The following is a 22,762-nucleotide window of genomic DNA, read 5'->3' on the forward strand; positions in this document are numbered from 1 at the left end:
TATTTTATTATTTCTGAAATTTGTAAAAAAAGTGTGCTATTCTTAATTTTTTTACAATGCTACAAAACTAATTTGATATCAAATGTTAGTAAATTATTCACAAAGCTATCCAAATATAAATAAACGGGATTTCTGTAAGGAAAAAAATCAAAAGCAGCTCAGTAATCTTTTTTTAAAACTTATCTCTCATTTTATATGTTTTAATCCTTTTGAGTAGATTTAAATTTAATTTTAAAAATTCTAGTTTATTTTAAATATTTAAATTTTGACTATTTATGCAGAGTTAAAATAAGACAATAGTGAAATTAAAATAGGGCTCTTGTTTGGCTAACTTGCCAAAAGTAAATTAAAGCCCATCGAAACTAGATCAGTCCAAATAACTTGTTCATACCATTAAAAGGTAAAAGCCTTGTTTAGAGGGAATATCACTGTGAAAATTTCAAAACCATTGTTCTTATTTTCGTGTAAAAAGATAAATCGTATGAATAAACTTCGTATAAATATCAAAAATGTAACGCATATTTCTTATTTTTGGAATCCTTATAATTTTAAGATAGTCCATTAATGTAGTCTGAAACGACCTAAAGAACTGAAACCGAAATAATAAATTTCTGCTTCATAATGAATTGCATTAAATGCATTTAGAAGCATTAAGAAAAAATAATAAATTGCATTGTAAAGTTCGAACCTTGCTGAATTGGTTTAGAGCTTGATTGAAATGGTTTGGAAACCGTTGGCCGAACAATTAAAGCCGAAATAGACTTCGATTTCTTTTCTAATCCATAATTTAAATGCCTTGGATTACGTTAAAATTGCATTAAAAAAATTAGAACATTGATGAACTGGCTGGTATGGTTTGGAGAGTGGTTAAGATGTTTACAATCGAAACCGAAATAGATTTCGATTTTTTTTTCCAATCCATAATTTAAATGAATAGGCTTACTTTTAAATTGCGTTGGAAAAGTTGGAACTCCGTTGAACTGGGTGAGGATGTTTCGAAACTGGATTTAGTTTGGAAAGGCTACAAACCATTTACAATAGATTTTTAAATGCATGTTAATGTAGAAAACGTTTAAATTAATTGAAAGTCATAAAATAGTTTCTCATTCCTTTAATAAATTTAACAAAAAATACATATGTACAAAATTCTCGGTATTTTACCGAGAAACTTTATTTCGCTGCAGCGAAATCGAATTTTCATAAAAACATGCTTTTGAAAAACACAAATAAAAAAAAGTTATTTCTTGCATTTGTTCATAAGAGAAAAACAGATAAATAATTTACAAAAAACATCAACAGTTTCACGTGAGGACACACATAACAATGTTCTTAAATATACATCAAAATATAAATATCTTTTTTTAAAAAGTGACTGTTTTGGATATTATGAGTACTATTTTTCATCTTTTTATAATTGGGAGATATCGGGAGTAAAAAGTGATGACACACATCTTACAAAATTTCAGTTCTTTTCACTAAATTATGATATCTAATAAGAGCTTTTATTTCCTCCGAATCTCGGTCAAAATACGAAGCTATTGATAACAGTGCTGGTTCACTTTCATAAGCAATAATGCATCTCTGAAGTATCTGAGACAGAAAAATCTTTATACTACTAAAATGTGGGCTACCACTTTTTACCACCGAGTCCGTCAGTTAATAAATATTTTTAAAAGCTCACACCATTTATATTTTCTCTAAGACTAAAACTCTTGCTGAGACTTAAGAGCTTTTGAGAAGAGGTTGAAAATGAAATAATATATAAATTAAAAAATCTATTTCAAACTATATTAAAAAATGTCACCAAAGCCTCCAGGGCGCTAGTGTACCTTTGCTGGAAATTAACTCGTTTTTGTCCTGATTTTCACATACATCAGAAGCTTATCAGTTATTTTAAAATTAAAACTTTAAATCCTACATAGTTATTTTAAAATGATCGTGAAAAATGAGTATTTCATATATAAGATGTACGAAAATATATTACGAATATATGCTACGTATACTAAACTAAAAATCTGATCAAGATTATCAATTTTTTCTTTTAGATTTATGAAAAAATAGTAGGTAGAAATATGATAATCTAAGATTCATAAAGAAAATGGTTTATAAATCCTGTTGGCTATGCAAATAGAGCAATTAATTAAAAATTTTATTTTAATATTTTTTTGCAGAATGTCGTAAGAAATAAAAAGGAAAAATTTAAGAATACAGACTATGTGCAGGAGTTTGTGCAGTGCAGTTTCCCTAAAATATCACGAGGCACTTACCTAACTATTTTCCCCATCCAGGACTTTAAGAAGTTAAGCCATATGAGTTTGAAGACCACGAACAAAAGAAAACGAGTGCGTGTTTAGAAATGTTTTTGAACTTTCCTTTTAAAGGAAATATGTAAAAAGAGTTTTTTGAAATTGAAATGAGTGCAGGATAGTTTCAGATATCCAATCGATTCACCAAGTCAATAAATAAACATAAATATTTGGACCAGGAGGTGAAATCACTGGATATATATGCGAACAAAAACAATCACCTCGTTTTTAACGGTTTAGACGTAAAACTCACACAACTTTTTAAATTATAAACAGTTAACTTGAATACCGAGGTAGTGTAGCACCTACAATATTAGTTCAATCATTTACTTGCTTCCAACAAGTGACTATCTTTCTAAATGTTAAAGCAAACAGTTTGAGCGTTAGTGAACCATTGGCACTGCTACCTTTAAAAACTCTGTGTTATCGTACGAAATAGAATTATCTTCTTTTGCTGTTAGGTGCTTGACCCTCATGAACAGGAATCCTGCCACGAGAGTAGATATGGCAAGTAGAAGCAACAGGAAAACTAGTCCTACGGCAAAACTGGGGATGGACATGCATACGCCCTCACCTTCAGCTCTGCTGGCATATACCACCGTTTCTTTTTCGTCGCTTGGCAAGCTGAAGGCTACGTCACCAGGTGCCACGACCTGAATGACCTTCTGTGTCGAAATATCCGTCATCTGTTCTTTCGTTTGACGTCTTTTCCTGTTGTGATCTTTAAGAGCCCTCGGTGTACCACCAGTACCTGCTACCCCATAACCACTGCCTATATGAACATTGTTACCTTTAGCAGGTACTTGCTCTCCTTGACGATTGAAGAAGACAGGAGCATAGTCCTTATTTCCAACAAGGGAAGGATCTCCATGATGGTCAAGTGATCCGTGTCCAAGGGATCCATCATGATCAGTTGCTCCTAAAAGTGCTTGATGATTAGAATCCGGATGACCTTCAGGTCCGGAATAAGATACTACTTTGTTTTCCGTGTAAGAAGGATCGCGTGGTGCTGGTAAGTATCCAGCACCAAGATCACCTGCGCATTGCGGTACTGGACATTCATATCTACAAACTTGAATTACGCATTGGAAGTGCACATTCATTGAATCGGGGAATTTGAATGCTTGGAAGTAAGCGAACGATACCACTGAAGCCGACGATCCAAAGTTCTTAACCTTTTGGAAGGGACTCATGATTTTTGGTCTTTGGACGCAGCCATATTCGTCCACCAGTTGAATAGGCTGGTGGTGACCGTCATGGGCAATACAGTTTCTGACCAGCATGTCGAATTTATTCTCTTCATCCTTAATGGCTAGTACCATTGTCATAGTTTGACCAATTTTTACGATTCCAGCCACTTCGCTCGCCCAGGGTCCCTTACCAACTTGGATTTGCATCCAACATTGGATGTTGTCTCCAAGAAAATTGGCTGTTACTGCGTCCAACATGTCGACTTGGAAAGGTCGAAAAGTAACAGCTTTTTCGTAGTAATCATACCATGTGCATCTAAGTCGTCTGGCCTGATCCCAAATTTCCTGCACTTGTGGATCATATTGAACAATGATGGTGTTCTCTATGAACAAGCCTGTGCTCTGTTCAGCGGGTAAGTTATAACCGTTACTTTGGCTACTTGTCATGCCGCACCCTCCCAAGAAAATGTCGAATTTAGCTTCGAGATGTCCGGTGCCGGGAGGGAGATGAACACATTTTGAATCACTGTAGTGGCCTTTGCTGAAGATCATTCCATAAAAGGGTCGGTCGAATTCGATGTATACTTTCATGTGATTTTTCTCGCATTTAACATTGAGGGCTTTGATTTGGGCCATGTCTGGTCTGCCACCTGGCCATGGATCATGGCCATGTCCTGGTACCAAGCCATTTCCTCCAAACTCTCCCCCATAGTCCCCTCTGTGTTCGGCAGGAAGATTAACAGATTCTTCCTGTTGTAGATCTTGAGCACTGTCTATTTCTTTGGCCAAAACCTGCATATAAAATAAAGGAAAATTAACTGCGATGATAATAATACTATTTAGGCTGATAATAATGTAAATTAAACTAAGCTTGTTATAATTATTATTTTCAGAGTACCACTTATGATATAGTTGTTTTTCAGATAGCTATAGTTTCTGACCCTTGAAATCAGTCCTCAAAAGATTTTAATGTTTTTTCCATTAATCGAAATCTAATTCTTTTTTGCTGATAATCATTAATTATTTTTTGTTTCTTGTTTGTCATTAGATTTTTAAAATATGTCCGTACGTCTCATGTAGCTTATGGGTGGGGTAATTATATTTAATTTTGAATAATAATTTTGTTCTACGTTGCTTACATAACAATTGTGACAATTATTTCATAATAATGTGGCAGCTACTCCAGGGCAGTACTGATTTCAGATACCTTAAATTTAAAATTAACAAAAGTCCTTTAGAAGTTATTCAGAATTGCACAGGGAGTTTAATTTTGAAGTTAATCTTGGAGTATTCTTCTAGAGTTCTGATGTTAATCTTGGAAAAGTTAATCGAGGAGTTAATCTTGAAGTATTCTACATAGTTAAGATTTACATTATAATTTTTTAGAATGAACTATTTAAAAGTGCTTGTTTATTGTTATCAGTGTGTTTCATGAACAAAAAAAAAAAAAACAATAACCACAACAACTAAAACTGTGTGCTTTAATTAGTTTTAATACATTATTTGTTTAAGAGCGAAATGAACTTTATAATTCTATTACATTTGTGTGTAAAGTCTTGAATTCTTCCTTTTGTCTTTAATTACTTTACTTTAGCTTTAAACTGTTGATTTTTACTCTTGAATTACTTTTAATATTGATTTGTTGTATATAATTGCAGGACGGTGAATTTTTCTTGTAACAAATAAATACTAATCATGAAAATTACTTGGATAATCGTTCATTTAAAGTTAATTATTTTTCTTTATGATGCCATATTTAATTGAATTCAAATTAAAAATGTTAATGTTTTTAAGCTGCGACTCAAAAAAATTTGACACTTCTAATGAATAGAACCTTTTGGAACAAATCTAATCTTAACAATAATCAAACGACATTAATCAAAATTAGATTTAATTCGCGTTCAATTTTACGGAATTAACCGTTTCTTATTTTATCAACACGCAGTAATAACAATTAAAGAACTAATAAAAAATATTCCATATTAATTAGTAGTATACAAAAAGTATAAAAAAAACGGTGGATCGGCCTTGGCAGTGATATTCCACACCATTTTCAAGGATGCGAGTTGAGTTGAGTGAACATCCGTCTGCTCTTTTATGGAACAACTACTACAAGATCCTTTCTCGTTCTACTGACCTATTTTTTAAAGAGTTTCTTCACCTATTGCTACAGGGTTTTGATCTTCGCCAAGAAAAACGACAGCTCTCATAATGAGATTCAATTGTTGGCGCACTTTTGATTGTCACTTTGTGTTCTTAATAAGAATCTTTTTGGAGACATAATTATGACTTATGTCAAGAGCCATTAGTGCGTGGCAAAGTTTTGGGACTTAAACATAGTCTCCAATAAAAGAAGAAAGGATAGAATGTAAACAATCGCTTGCACCCAAAGAGATTTCGATCTAGAGTATAGGGTTCCTTTAGAATGTCGTGGATCTTTTTCGAACAAGAAGGCTATTGTTCTATAAAGGTTAAAGCGCCACTTGACTACCTTGGCAATGGCATTGTTTGTGGCCATAAAAACAACTTATTTAAAGACAGAAGCAAAACGTATTTAAAGAAAAGTTAAAACAGGAAAGGATTTACTTTAGTTCTTTATGCCATTGAAAGTGAACATCCATCGAAATGTTTACACAAGGTTAAATAAGGAAACGTTACTAAAGCTTATATATAGGTTAAAATGGAGCAAATATTATTCCATATAAAGTTAACTTAACAATATATATACTAAGTTTTGAGAACCACGTGTACTCATTGTTGATTATAGAGACAAGCTCAAAACATAAGAATGTACACATTTTTGTGACTATGCCTACTTTCGTTCAAACAACAAATTTCTCAAAATAGGAACATTTTGTGTAGTGTTTGAGACTGTGAAGCTTGCTCAAAAATAAGTAATTGTCTTTTCCCGCCTGGTATTATACTCAATAATGAGTACATGGGGTTTTCAAATTCGACTATATTTGTTTCTAAACAATTTTGCTTAATTTTTAGAAGCCTTGCTTTGCAGTGCCTAATCTTTTTTATTGACCATCATTTAACAACAGTTATTTTTATTATACTGTCTGAAAAATATAAGGAAACAACTATAGTTTTAAGATTTACAAGTTTTTTTTTTGTTTAAATTATTAATATGTTAAATAAAAAGTAACTTTTCGTAATCTTTTCTTAATTTTTAGTTTGCATTTTTAAATATCCACAAATTGACAGAAAAATCTTTCTAGGAAAAGTTTGAATTATGAATATTTTGCCTGAATAAGAAAGCATATCAATAATATTATAAAGACTTAAAATTCTTATCGAACTTCTAAAACAGATATTTTTGGTAAGTTAAACATCTATTCGATTCTTTTTAGTCAAATTTTCAAACTTTCGAACCCAATTGAGTTTATTATTTATCCTATCAAAATAAATAAGCAAACATCGATTAAAAGCAGTTCGAAAAGTTTTATATAAATTTTGGTTTAAAATTCCAACGAGTTCTTGCGTTAAGTTAAAAGTAGTAAATAAGATTTGAGGAAATATATTGCGATTGATACATGAAGCAGAATTTATAAACTTTCATTTTTTCAGAAACTATTCGACCGCTCAAAATTTGAAATGATGAAAAAGCATTAGCACCTTAAAATTCATTAACTTTTCGATTTTTTAAAAGAAAATTAAGCGATAAAAAAAATTAATGTCAAAAAATGTGTTTTGAATTTAATAATTTTTGGTGAAGTGAGTTTTAAAATTGAGTGCGTATTTAGCATTCATCAAGTATAATAAAATGTTAAAATTATAAGTTAATATCTTTTGTCAGCGACACAAAATTATCAATATTAAATTCAAAATGTTTAATATAAGTATGACACATTTACCTCATATTTTTTTTACTTCACTAGAAATACTTAATTTTAAATATTTTATACCATTGGTACGGTAAAGAAATTAATTTATAATTCGAAAATTTCGTACTACACTACTGCAATCAACAAAATTGCATCAGTAATTTTTATTTCCAGCAATAAAAATTTTTTAAATGTTTTTTTTTAACTGTAAGCAATTTTAATCAAATTTTGGTCTATTTCGACTGCAAAAGATATAACTTTAGGGTCATAAGATTTTTTTACTTTTTAGTTAAGATTGTCATGTCTTATAAGTTAAGTATATGTTAAGTTATATGTTAAGCCTTGATTTGTAGGCAGCAAATATCATAAGCGATACGATTGTGAGAACAGTTCTTTTTGTTAAATCTTGCAAAAGTTAATATTTTTTAACTTTTTTATCAGCTTCAGCTACGTTTTAAATTTCTATAAATTGAATTATTTCTTTTTAAAAAAAGAATTTTTTTACAGAGTAATTAATACAAAATATTATTTAAAAATTGATAATTGGGTATTAATAGGTAAAATAGTTATTCCTGAGTAATATAATTTAAATTAATTCTAATAATAGTTTCTTATGCAATTTTATCGAAAAATAACGCTTTAAATGTATCATTTGCTTGTATTGATTAAAATTTCTCTTGAACAATTTCTAAAGTATGTTCTATTAAGAAGTTTCATAAATTTTATTTTGCAAAATTTTCAAATTTTTTGTATTTTTCATTATTTAAAAACTTAAAATGTTAAATATAAAAATAAAAACTAGTTTCTTTCTCCTGAATTAAGAGCTGAATCAGAGCTTAATTAATAAATAATAAACTAAAAAGACTCTTTAAAGATATTTAAAGATATTTAAAGGCTCTTTTCATTAATTAAAGGGAATTTAACTTGTAAAGACCCTTCGGAATATTATTTTCATTTGTGAAAAAAAAACTATTTAATCAAAAAAAAAAATGTCTTTATTTTAGCTCTCCTCAGTTTTTAAATAAATTTATTAATTTATCAAAATTTTCAACAAAGATTGTTTTAATAAATCTGAAATTAATGCGCCATTTAAAAAAACATACTAGTTTTAAATAAACGGAAAGTGTAATAATTGCTTTGTTTTCTTTTTTAGAAAAAAAAATGTACGCATAAAATAATTAACCATGACTCAAAAAATGTAACCAAGTAGGAAATGCGGGTATCATTTTTTGTGACCCAAAAAATGATATGATTAAATACGTATCCCGATTCTCAACCCGTATTCATTTACAAAAATAGAGAGAATTCAACATTTGGCCTGATTTATGATAAATGTATTTTTTAGTTGGAAAGATTACGAACCTGTTGGTGAATCGATGACATTGATATATAGATACTTTAAGGAAGCATTACTTCACGAAAATGGTTATAATAAAACATTTATAAAACTGGAATTCAATAAAATGATTAATGCTGTTGTTTATAAAACTTTTTTGAATCGTTATTTTGAAATGAGTAAATAAAACATGACATTATATGTAAAATAAGCCTACTTCAACTTTTTCGTATTATTTTTTTTTGTGTAAAATGTTTACTTTTATTGAGGGAATAGTTAGTAGTGATGGAGTATTTAGAAGCCTCCTATTGTTTAAAAACAGTCGTTTCTAAAAACTGCATTACTATTCTGTTTTTATGAAAATTTTCTACTCTAAGAAATCATAAGATTATAATAAAGTGTTATTATAATTGATTTTATAGTATCATGATGTAGAAATAAATTAACTCATAAAATAAGTCTAAATATAGAGAAAACATGGAAAATGATAAAGAATAATTAAAAGAGAAGAAGAGAAATTATAAAAATAAAATTATTTTTAAAAAACATTTAAAAAAATGTTTTATGTATCCCCCAAAAAAACATTAAATTCCAGAAAAAAATAAAGAAAAAACGTAATAACCTCTTCATCAGCCCACACAGTTATATACACAAAAAAGAGTGTTTTCCAATATTGTATTAATTTAGTCAAAGCAAAATAAAATAAAATAAAATTGTATTAATTTAGCCAAAGCAAAATATTTTACTTTGGCTAAATTAATACAATATTAAACAGCGCTCTTTTTTGTGGATATAGCCGTGTGGACTGATGAAGAGGTTATATCTTTTTGTTCTTTGTTTTTTTTCTGGAATTTAAAATTTTTTTAAAGATAGATAAAAAAAATTTAAATTTTTTTTAATATTATGTATATATACACACAAATTAACATGAAAATCATGAATAAAATAAAAAACTAAATTGTAGAGAAACAAGAATGGTAAAAGAAAATAGTCGTTGTCAAGACACATCTATTGCTATAAATGCGATATTTCTGAATAAAGAATAATTATCCTAAGATAAAAATTATTCTTTATATGTGTCGATATCGCAAAAAACCATATGTTGTAAAAAATCATGAAATAAAAGAAAAATGTAAAAAGAAATCAAACTTACCGGCGTGAATTAAAACGCGGTTTAGGTTTAAAAGTACAATAATAAAACAGTTAACAAAAATCGCGAAGATGTAAAATATTNATATCTTTAAATATATATTTATATATATATATATATGTATATGTATATATATATATTCTAAACTTGACCCAACAGTCATGAGTAACAGTTGCAAAAATTCTCAGCAGTTATAAAAATAGTATATTATTCGCAAAAAAGCATCATTTTAGTTTGCGATGAAGCCTTCGGAAAGCAGCTTTAAACCAATGAGAAAAAAATCATTTTTCAAATATGCCTCCCTCACAGACTTACTAAAAGTTTTGAACCAATTTAAGGTGCAAGGGCTGAAATTCCCTCAAATACCCATCATTCGAATTTTAGCGCAAATTGCTTTGAAGATACAAAGAAAAACACGTACATATTCTTTTCCCATTATATTATAGATAAAACATAGTGCTAACTAACATTTTTAAAAGGTAATTTACAAAAGTTATTTTTAGCGTATAAAATCACGTTTTAAATTCAAAACAAATTTACCGCTCGAAAGAAGCGACTGATTTGATTTTGGCGTCCTCTTTTGTAAATGTAAGTGGATTTATACATAACAAAATTCAAATCACAAACATCAATTCGTTTTCATTAAGCCCAGATTTCGTAGGACTTTTAGATAAGAAAAACTGCTTCTTATTAATTTTTCTCACTTTTCGAATTGTGTCGTGCGTGTTGCGTCAAATTGACATTAATTCGAAGTAAGTAAATAAATAAAACTTTTATTACATTTGTAAGATAAAAAGAAAATTATTCTTATTTTTTTTTTCCAAATAAAATTACTTTTCTGAGAAAGATAAGCACGCTAGTTTAAAATGCGTGAGATGATCTCCATGAGATTTATATCTTAGATAGGAGTAAAAGTTCACACGACAGATTTTATCGCCACGTGAACTTATTTTTAAGGTCAGGTAACTGTTATTTGGCATAAAAAATTGGTGGAGAAAATGAATTCAATTTCATAGATGACCTCTAGTCGATTCCGTACATATGTGTATTATTTAGGCTAATGGATTTTTCTGCAATTATAGATTTATGAGCATAAAACAAGGATTTAAACAAAAAAAATTTGTTCTATTCCTGAAGAGAATCCAAAAGAGAAAAGAACAGCAAGAGCATCTGCTTCTAACATCCCATTAGGTCAAGAGTTTATTAACGATTAATGGGCAGAAGTCTCAATACAAACGTACATGATTGCCAATCACTTGCGAGACCCGCCCTTCTCTCTAATCTTGGCTAATTTCAAGCAATTTTGTGAAATATATATGCGAATTAGTGGCATTCAAGCAAGCCTCAACTACTATCGTCATCCTGAAGGATTACGCACTTCACCAAGTGCGATTTGTCCCCGAAAAGCACTTTAAATGGGACTTTGCCGGGGAAAAATTATCCAATGTTCACAACGACTTTTAATTATGTTCAATGTTAAAATTTCATATAATATCATATGTTTTTATATAATTTCACACAATTTCCTATGTTTTCACATACCCTTAATTTAGAAAAATTAAAAGCATTACGATAGAGTTGCAAAAGGAGACAGTTTTATCGTTCATTACAGAACTTAGCATTATTGATTAACATTATTTAATATAAAAGTGATAAGTTTCATGTGTTTGTGTTTCAGCTGCTTGTTGACAAAATTAACATGTTGCTTATCATATTCGGGGCAAATTGCATGCATTTGTATCAAATTGTTAGCAGTTCAATCGAAAAATTAGCACATTGATTAACATACTTGTGATAATGTTTGCATCGAATGTTAAGCAATTCGTATGAAACCCCAACAAATTGATTAACATGTTTTAACATTGGAGGATGAGTACTATCTATAATGTCAACCTTCATCCATCTAAAGGTACCTCCATGCAGAATCGAGTTAGCATGTCTTATATATTAGTGAATTGGAGTTGAATAATAGAAGAGGTAGACACGCTGCAGTACTACCCCACCAGAATTTTATCAGTGATAGAATTCGATGAACGGATACAACTAGTTGATTCATTGCTGTTTTGTAAGAAGCCTGGAGAGCTGTATTAAGATCACCGAACTTCGAATGCTGGACGTGAGAGCTGTATTAAGTTCACGATCGTGGTCACTCCTGCTTTACCATTAGCAGTCGAGTGAATACAACCCGACGTTGTGTGTGATCGAGACTGAGTAGCAACAGCGTGATGAGAACTATATCGCAGTCACAAGTAACAAGTCAACTGTTCAATGTGGACCATCTATCGAAGTAGTCATGTTCAAATCGAAGCAGGGGTATCTGTCGAGGTGGGCGTGTACAGATTACGTCCGGGTCACCAATGTGGGCGAGTATTATCGACAATGTCAACCTTCATCTATGAAAAGGTACCCCAATACAGAATCGAGTTAACATGTCTTAGATACTAAAAAATTAGAATTGAGTAATTGCAGTGGTAGACACGATGCAATAAATTCGAGTTACGTTTTGTGTGTTTGTATGGATTTTCAACGGTTTATTGGAAAAACTAACACAATGTTTAACGTTACAAAATTGCATTAATTTTTAGGCATTTGCATCAACTTCACAGAAGCTTTTCAGAAAAAAAAATACCTATACAAAACTTCATATAATATTGCACTAGCTTCGTACACAAAAGAAACATAAGATAATGTTGCATAAGGAAAATGTTTCTCAGATGTATGACTAGCATGTCCCTTTAGCTTATGTTTAAATAGCTTGCATCGTATATGAGTAGTGAACAACTACAAACTTTTAAAACATTGTTTGGTTTAAACATTTGAATTTCAACGAAAGCTAATTTTAGTACTTTTTATTTAAAATTTCGAAAGACTGGAATGAACTTTAAAATCAAAAATTTTAATTTTAAATACAAATCTTTAAATCATTACTTGAAATAAAAAATTGACTTTATATATTTAACTTAGAGTTTAAAATTACAATTCAATTTTTAAGCTTTTAGTCTGTTACTTTCATTAAAATTTTAAAATCATTGTTCAATTTTAAGAATGATAGTAATATTTCATAATTTAAATTTAAATATTTTACACTACTACTTTTTTATTGTATTTACGAAAACCTTTAATATTTTAGACGTATAACTCTTTCACTATTGCAGTTTTTTACAATCTTTGTTGTTTCTACCATTTAAGTAATAATAATTAATCTCTTTATAATTTTATGATTTCAGAAGCTTCCACTCTTATAGCCTATGAATCTTGTAGTCTCTCCATTTAAATACCTGTTTTACAGTTCTTGTTGCTACTGCTATTTTGCTATAGTTAATAAATAAATTTTTGATCTTATTTTGTATTCCTTGAAATCCTGACTATTTTTCAATTTCAGAACAGTATCTGTAACATCTCTATTTAGAGACTTTTTTACAATATTTGTTGATAATAATAATTTGTTATAAATGATCTATACTTTTTTATATTTTTTATAATCTCAGAAGCTCTTACCTTTTTAAGTAAATAATGTTTGCTCACTCTGCATTCATGAGAAACAATCTCTGTTCGCAATATTTCGCTGTTACTACTGTTTTGGTAGAAATAAAGTTGAACTTTTTGCTTAAAAATTCCTGGAGATTAAACTATTTTAAACCTATAAAGGTTACAGTCTATACTAAAGTGATTGATGCCTTTTAAAAAAGGTATCTTAAATTTTTTTAAATTAATAATACGTAAAGATCGTACTATTCTATGTTTTTTTAAACTAAAACCACTAATGTAAGATAATTAAACGAATCTAATTTAACTTAAACTATTAAATTAAATGTTCAGCATAAAATAATATAGTTAATACAAAATAATATAGTTAATGCAAAATAATATATTTAATTATTAAATAGCACAACTTTATGAGAGAATTTTAAAGAAATTATATTATTACATATTTTACAGAAATACAATTTATTTTTCTCTATAATTTCTAAATCATATACTCTTTTAGTGCATTTTACTATTTTTTTGTTTTTATTACTTTGGTATTATTGTCAAATCTCTAAAATCACTATTACTTTTCTATTGATAAATAAAGCAAAAATAAAAAAGTGGAACTGTTATACTGTCGCATATTATACCAGTTTATGTAACAATTTGTTATTCCTTAGAGACACGTTTCAAATTTTAGAAAGAATGTTGGAGAATTGAGATTTTAGAACGGAGTTCGAATCAAATCTATAAAATGAGAAATTCCTATCCATCTTCTTAACACTAATCATCATATGATATTTAACAATAAATAAGTCAAAAATACCAGCGAAACTATTATATGGTTTCATATTATGCTATTTCATTTAATGCATTGTTGCTCTTTAGAGACACCTCACAATGTTTTGAAAGAAAGTTCGATAGTTAAGATTTCGGAATGGAATCCGAAACAAAATTAGAAAATGAGAAATCCCTATCCGTCCTTTTACTTTTCTTCTTAATGAAAGGCTTAACATTACAAATCATTTCATACTGAAGCCTCTTGCAACCGTTGGCGACTAGCAATTAGTTTAGTGTTTCTGTTTAGCGACGAAAAATCAATTTCCGATATCGTGTCCCAAGGCGACATCCCTTCCGCCAAACGAGATTAAAAGACTTCAGATATCTTCGGTACTCAAGGATGCGTGCGTTGATGAATCGCTCCTTCATTAATTATTCCACCGTTCCATTTCTCGCTCGATGATGAAACAATCTATCCTAACTTCATAGGTTTTAACTTGGAAATAAACTGATGGAATCCCGGTAGTAACAGGATTGGGCGTTCATTCGAATGATCTCTGTAAGGGTTCCGAAACAGATAAGAACAGATCTTATTAGAACTTTTATCGTTTGCTCTAAAGTAGAATTTGATTAAAGAACATTCTATGATTTATTTTGAAGCATTGGCAAACTATACGCACAAATTAAGAATGGTGTTGCAATTAGATTTAATCATTGAAATCAAGACTAAAAGGCTAATCAACATTAGTGATTCAATTGTGACAACATGATTGGGTGACGGGGTGTAAGAGTTCGATGTAAGAGAAAAACAAATATTTTGTCACTTGCTTAAAAGTTAAATTTGATTAACAAATACTCTATGATTAAAGAATAGATAAGACTTAAATCGTACAAAGTATTTTTCAATTAAATTCCACTACAAAATCTCAGACTAAAATATTAATCAACACTAGTGATTCAATTGGGACAAGATGATTGGACGTCATTTTGGATGAACAGTAAGAGTTCCATAAAGGACAAAAGTATTTTGTCACTTGCTCAAAAGTTAAATTTGGTTAAAGAACATTTAATGATTGAAGCAATACAAATGATTCATTTGTGTAAATTAGATAGAGAGAGTTGTCTTTGATTAGCTGAAGGGTTCAAAGAAAGTAAAAAACAAATCTTATTGAAACTTTTATCGTTTGCAAAGAAATAGATTTTGGTTAAAGAATATCCGACGGAGGATTAATGATGAAACATAAGCAAACTATAAAAAGATATTGCAGTTTGATTTCATAATTAAATCTAAACAAACACTTCAACTGTGACAGTAAGATTATGCATTGTTCTGTGAAAAATGAAAACCAATATTACTAAATTTTTTATTGTTTGCTCAAAGATATAGTTTTGTTGAAGTATGATAAATGTTTAAGCATAAGCAAACTGTATGCAAACCATGCGAACATTTTACGAAAGGTCAGTTTCTCTTTAGAGCTTTTTTAATAATGCCTTTCGCATTATTTTCTAAGCTATAATATTTAATCACATGATTTTATGATAGATTTTCAATTACAAAGTTATAAATATCATCGCTGTTTTGTTTTTAATTTTTTGAAACAAGCTAACAGTTTTAATTTTTTTTAAAACTCGTTGAAAGTCATGATCACAAATCACTTGAGTTTAATTCCTTGTATAGTTTAAGTCCCTATTCGAGTAAATAAAATGTCTCATAATAATTTTAAAAAGAATTCAAATAGTTTCATGTGATGAGGGAATTAAAAAAGCCAAACTTACGTATTAAAAATTTTCGTGTATCTTAACACTAAAAACGATTGCAATTACTTTTGAAACAACATCAACACTCCTCTTGATGTAAAGTGGCTGGACACAATATTTTGTTAATCAGTACCACTAATATTTATAAATACAGTGAGATAAGAGTCAATAAATTTATTTTTTAGAGACAATTTAAAGTAAGAACAGTAAGTATGGAATGCATACATACACTAATTCATAAAATTAAAACTAGTTTATAAATACACGCAGCAAAATGTGAATATTAAGACAAATCCGAAGTAGAATAAGAGAGCAGAAGTATATGGAAATTATGCATAAAAAATTGTTCAATACAGTTTAAAGAGATTTAAAACTAAAAATATCCTCATTGCACAACTGAACACATGCCTACATTTTGTAAAGGTATTTCTTTAAATGTATAAGCAGAGTACAAAAATTCGACAATTTCCCTCCAACTCATGATCGATTGTAAACATTCCACGGATGATATAAAAATATCGAAAATATTGGTGTTATCGAAAACGAAAATATTTAACTTATGGTGTGAATACGCGTGATTTGGTGTATTCTCTATTATAAGTGTTTTTGATTCATCTACCCCTTGATACATTAATTAACTGGTTAGCCTTTTGAATGAATATGCCAGTTCATTAATAATCTTATTTATTGATTTGTTAATTCAACCACGCACTGATTATTTTTTCACTGGTTAGATTTTCAAAGATAATACCTGTTCACCAATGATATTGTTTCGTTAATTGGTCCATTCATTTCGCTACACTTAAATACGCTCTATCGCACTATTTTGATTAATCTGTTCATTAATACTCCGATTAATTAGTTTAATACTGTTCAATGAATTAATTTTCACTTTTTTCCCATTACTTTATTTACTTGATTCTTTATTAACTTCATTTATGCATTTACAATATGAAGAGTTATTCCCTGTAGTGATAGTTATTAAGGAGCAAAACTAATTAAACTAATAAAACTAAAAAATTCCTTAAAAATAATCACGCGTAAAAAAAAATTCTCTAGCGAAAATGTTAGACATGTGACAATGAATATAGGGTTTCTTTTTAATTGTTTAACATTTGACGTTCTGTATAAAGTCATAGTTTGAAAGCTATATTGAAGGAATATAAAATATAGTTTGTCAAAAAATGATTATTTAATTATTTACTTGCCGAATCATTTATTTTAAATTTATTGCAATTTATTCTAATCAAATAGGAAAAAAAAAGAAAAACACTTTGAAGAAGAATAGGGATAGAGCACTCGCCTCCTAATGAGGTGACTTGGGTTCGAATCTCTGTGATGCCTGGTCGATACGAATTCCACACCCGGCTCACTCTGATCACAGGGCTCGCGTGAAATATCCTTAGGAGCAGATTGATAATCCTGACCATCGGGCTAACTGTGGGAGGTCCTCTCCATGTAACGCGGGTTAATTCCATCAAAAAACCCTCCACAAAGACAAATTTCTCGCAATACTCGATCCAATAGTTCCCTTGTCTTCTGAATTGGATTCAAAATTACAAGGCAACGGAGTTGAACATTGGAAGTCGTAAATTTAAATTCGGGGCTGTTTCTCAACGCCGGAGATAAAATAAGAACTTAATTATTATCGCAAAAAAAGCAATTAAAGAAATAAAGAGCTTCCACTTAAATTACTCTTAAATAAGGAAGTGTATCACTCATAATGAGCCTGAGAACACATGAAAAACAATCCCAACGGTACCATTCTAGTTCTCATCAAAACGATACACACCCGTAGAACATTTAATTCCAAAATAGAAAGAAGGAAGAAGAAAAAAACGTTCTTGCACCTCTTTCCAGCAGCCATGTATAACTAACCAAGACATTTGATAAATAAGTTGATGATGCCCTCAAGGGGAGGACAGAGAAAGAAAAGAACCCGACCCTAGATTCCAAATTCGTGATCAGCTCAGCCTCTAAACGCATTTGGAAGCGGTCTCTATGACCTCTACTTAATTTCAGTGACCATTAGGGATGTAAATCGTTGATTTAGACCGCTGGGGAGAGTCTTTTGGTAGAAAAAGGAACTTTTTTTCTTATGTTTGGGTGCTAATATTTAACGCATGCTAAGAATTCAAATAAGCAAAAGATATTATGAGATGTTATCTTCATTCTACACAATGTTTCTAATTTGTTTTTACATACGAAAATGGGATGTGATTTGTAAATGAAGTGAAAAAAGTGGGACAAAAAAAATTGCTTTTCTGTAATTGGTTTTTTATTATAATATGTGTTAGGGTTAGATGAAAAAAAAAACACACCAATTTGTATATTCAAATGAGCCGCGTTTCGCACAAAATAATTTTTTTAGGTAATTAGGTAGTTATTTCTGTTTTATTACCCGAGATTTGAAAAAAAAATAGAACACTATGTTAAATAAGTTATTGTGGCTCATAAAAAAGAATAAATTGCAAATAGGAAAAAATTCATTTAACAACTTTCCTTCAAATCGACTCTTTGATACCTTTACAAGTAACCACACTTACAATAAAGTAACAGAGATTAATTTATACCGTTTTACAATACTTCAGTAAAAGCATAGTTAAATCATAGTACTTCAAATGAATATTTTAAGAAAATATTCAAATTTATTAAAATGATAATTTTTTATAACTAAATATCTTTAAGGGACAAAATCTTTTGTACATTTATATCTTTTTGTAAATAATACCACTCGTATTTTTGTCTTTCTAAATTTTTAAAAAACATTTTCAAAATTACAAAAAAGGAATAATGGTATTTATATTTCAAGGAAAGAAGGAAATCTGAAAAAGTAATGTTTAACCTTGTATTTTGATTTTGATAATAATTATCGAATGGATATTGATAGTTTTATTATAATTAAGTCATACAGGTTTTGACTTGAATAATATTTTTTTTTGGAATATTTATGCGTTTTAGAAAGAAAAAAATGTAATATTTACTTCTTAATTGAAAGATAACATTTATTATCAAAATTATATTATTATAAAATTAAATTATTGTATAAATTTATAAATTTGCAGCCTTTTTGATCCTTCAAAACCAGAACATAATTTGCATTAACTCTAACAAATGTTTTGATCTAGATATTCTGTAATATAACTTTTTCGTAACATACGAATGTTATCAAAGTTGAGATAATAAATTTAAGCGTATGTTCTCGGTTGTTTATTATGAATTTTATCAAATTTAAAAGTATACATAAAGGTAACAGTTATGGGATGTTTGTTAAACTGGTAATATATGAGTGTTATCTCAATTCTAAAACTGAATTAAAATCTTAGTTTTGAGATGTTTACTTTACTGAAAATATATAAATGTTACCTAAGTTGGTCATATAAATCAAATTGGTAGTTTTGGGATATTTATTTCACGTGTAACACACGCGGAGAAAAAAAAATCTGGTATAATTAACCATACTATAATGACATTTCTGGTTTGAAAAAAACTTAACTCTGATTGATAAAACCAAAATATACGATATTTGAGCCATTCAATTGGTAATTTTTCCATTCATAGGGTAACAATTTACCGGAAATTCTGGTTTTTAAAATTATAGTTCTTATTAACACATATTTAGTGAAAAATACAAATCTGTAATGTAAATGTAACTGAATAAATGGTTTTTATGCTATGCTCTAAGGTATCATGAAAAAAGGTACCGTGATGAAATTACCAAATTTTACTACCATTGGCAAATTTTATCACACATTATAAAATCATATTTTATTGGTAATTTTGCCAAAATCATTACCTAAGTGCTTCGGTAGAAATTACCGAGCTTTTTGTTGTTTCCATAGAACCAGAAAAACGGTAAATTTTACCATATTCTGGTAGTTTTGTCCATACTTTTTTTTTCTCAGAGCATGACTGTTAGCAAAGTTTGAAGAATATATCTAGGCTGTTTACTTTGCAATATTTAACTTAGGTCTAATACTTTGATGTTAGCTAATTGATGTACAAAAATAATTTAAACAGATCTTACAGTATGAAACTATTTGTATTATTAGTATAAGTTTGCATTATTTGATAAATAATTACTAGGAAAATTAAAATAATTTAAAAGGAAATCTAGTCCATACTCACCTGAGAAAAAAGAAGTGTCAGACACAAAATAAGAAAACTTTCTTTCCACGAGAGCTGTATCCGTCTGCCCATAATAAGGTAAGCTAAAAAAGAAAGTAAAATTAGAATATAGTCAAAGTTAACATGCTTTATTTTACTTAGTGAAAGTTTTTTGAGACGAAATTATTAAAGAAATTAAAATGTATTTGCATTATAATAAATAAATTGCAGTCACATTATAATTCAACTTAAATGCATTTACATATAGTTAAGTTGAATTATTATAAGTAGAATAATAAAATAGAACTTTAAATTATTTTGCAGAATTATTAAAAGGAATTCGAATTGTTAAGTTGAATTATAAAAATATTTACATTATCATACAAAATTATGAAATAAAATAAGCCTAATTAAGTAGAAATAAGAAATAGAACCACCAATGAGTAGATTTATTAAATTATTTTCATACCATATAAAAAAAAATTTAAATGGAGTTTCATGTTATAAAAGGATTTTTGTTTTTTAAGACTCAATTTTACAAACATCCAAAAGAATTTTTAATAATTTTATGTGAAATAGAATTCTTAGATACGTCTTTAAATAATTAAATAAAATAGTTAAATCGAATTTCACATTATTAAAACAATGAAATAGTAATTTATATATTTTATCAAATTAATTATTTTTTTTAATATAAAATAAATGTCCAACAGATTTGTCATAAAATATCTTATATTAATATTATGTAACATTTATCTACAAAGTTTCGTTACATTAAACATAACTCAAATATTAAATTAACTCATCGTATGTAATTTAAATAGTAAGCAATATTTACATTTAGAAACTTATATAGGATTTACAGATTAAATTAAATTTATGCACATTAAATAGAATTAACATATTTCATATGATCTATTCCAGGTAAATTAATTAACGGATGAAACGTATGTATTTTTTTTTCTTTTGTTATCTTTCCTATCACTAAAACGCTTCTTCTGTGTTCATTTTCGAAACAGAAATTTTAATTGATCAGCGTAACAATACGAACGCATAAATAATATGTTCAATACGAACGCACTCCAGGAAACAATACGAACGCATTCCATGAATCATTTTTGAAATAAAATTTGAGAATATAATTTATTTCCTCCATTTAATAGAAATTCCAATGCTTTATAAATTATAAATCATTTCGGAAAATTTGATTGATGATTAAGCTTTTCCGGGTTCTTTCATTAAAATATATCCTCCATGTTGGCATAAAACGTAAGAGGATTTCTCTAATATAATACAACAAGGAAAAACAATGAGAAAAGCAAATCTTTAAAAATGGCGAATTAATAAAAAATACCTTAAAATATGCTAACGTTAATTTAAAGAAATAAAGAGGCTTTTCATGTTAGATGAGTTAGTGAAGTACCGAGAAAATATGATATGATATGATGTGATGTGATGTGATGTNGTGTCATATTAAGTGTTTCTGACGAGTGGATTAATTTTTAAACCACAAGTTTCGACATCAAAGTATACTGATTTAGAAAACTCTAAAATAATGAGGGTTCATATATATTATTTTATGAAATTATATTTTAAAGTTTAAGAATACATTAAGTAATCAAATTAGTATTTGCGACTTCATAACAAAACAACAAAAAAATGCAAATTTTTTTTTAATCTATCGAAGCATATTCTGTTGTACCTAGTTACAAAATATAAATTTGAAGATTTCTTGTATGTTTTAAACTCGAATTTTCAAAATTTTTTAACTTAGAAAAGTTTAAAAAAATATTTGAAATCTAAAAATTGAAATACCGAAAACTAGTTTAAATTGATCACATTTCAATGAATGAAACGAAACAAAAAATATTAATCATATACCAGACAAATGATAAAATGTTGTTCGTTCTCTGTTGTTCGAACTTTAAACTTACAGTGTCATAAAATGTTTCGTAAAATCTTACAATAAATTTTTATAAAGTCTAAAATTTGCAATAGTTTGAAATATTTTATTCTAATTTACTAAAGTATATGTAAAATTTAAATAAATTACGAATATAAAATTTAAACACAAAAGAATTAAAAATATTTCCTTTTAACTGTTTCTTAAGCAATCTTTGGAATGAAGTTACTTAAATACTGAAGAATATATTTTCATACATAGTATGAGAAATTAAATAAATGAAAATATACCACAGTATAGTTTTAATAACAAGATTTAAAAGTTAAAATTAAGGAAAATGGTTTTTGCAATTCTCTAATAGAAAATAACGAAAATATTTAACATTTAGTTTCATAAGAAGAATCACTTTAAATCTTCAACAGTTATAATATTTTTATAATTTTTTAAGAAACTAACGCATATATTCTTCATAATTTCACAAGCATTTTATACCCTTATTTATAGTAAATTGCACCTTGATCCATAAAAATAGACATTTATATATTTTATTCTAAAGATAGATAAAAGCGCTAAATTTATTCGTTATCCCAACACTTCTAAACTTCCTAAGTATGAAAATTAAAATTCTAAATACAAAGATTTTGAAGCTTATTTTCTATCGGTTTAAAAATAAAATTTTAATCTTTTACAACAAATAAACGCCTAAAAAACAAAGCTAAAATTAGTATTTGCGTGAATGCTAAGGATAAAGGAATAAAAAGAAATGCATAGAACAATACATAATTTCGAAATTCGAAGAGATGTTCTATTAGACAATCGGGCACACGACTCATCCTAATTTGCATCCCCCGCGAATCATCGATGCGGGAAATATTGACGGCATGTCTCATTAATTCTCGTCTGCCGTCATACACGCTCCAATTCAATACCTTTT

General features: G+C 28.5%; 1 protein-coding gene across 2 annotated transcripts in view; it reads right to left on the reverse strand.

Moving 5' to 3' along the window:
- Positions 1–1,096: 1,096 nt before the first annotated feature.
- The window catches only part of LOC107451494 (transmembrane protein dusky-like), a 47,013-nt gene continuing 25,347 nt past the window's right edge, over positions 1,097–22,762 (reverse strand). For both annotated transcript variants that reach the window (XM_016067614.4, XM_016067615.3), the window contains exons 2-3: positions 19,947–20,029; positions 1,097–4,288 (exon numbers count right to left, since the gene is read on the reverse strand). In XM_016067614.4, coding sequence (XP_015923100.1) covers positions 2,690–4,288; positions 19,947–20,018 — 1,671 coding nt within the window. In that variant the 5' untranslated portion in view covers positions 20,019–20,029 and the 3' untranslated portion in view covers positions 1,097–2,689. The remainder of the gene's footprint in view (positions 4,289–19,946; positions 20,030–22,762) is intronic.

This window comes from Parasteatoda tepidariorum, chromosome 3 (assembly GCF_043381705.1).
Source record: "Parasteatoda tepidariorum isolate YZ-2023 chromosome 3, CAS_Ptep_4.0, whole genome shotgun sequence".
Lineage (NCBI taxonomy): Eukaryota > Metazoa > Arthropoda > Arachnida > Araneae > Theridiidae > Parasteatoda > Parasteatoda tepidariorum.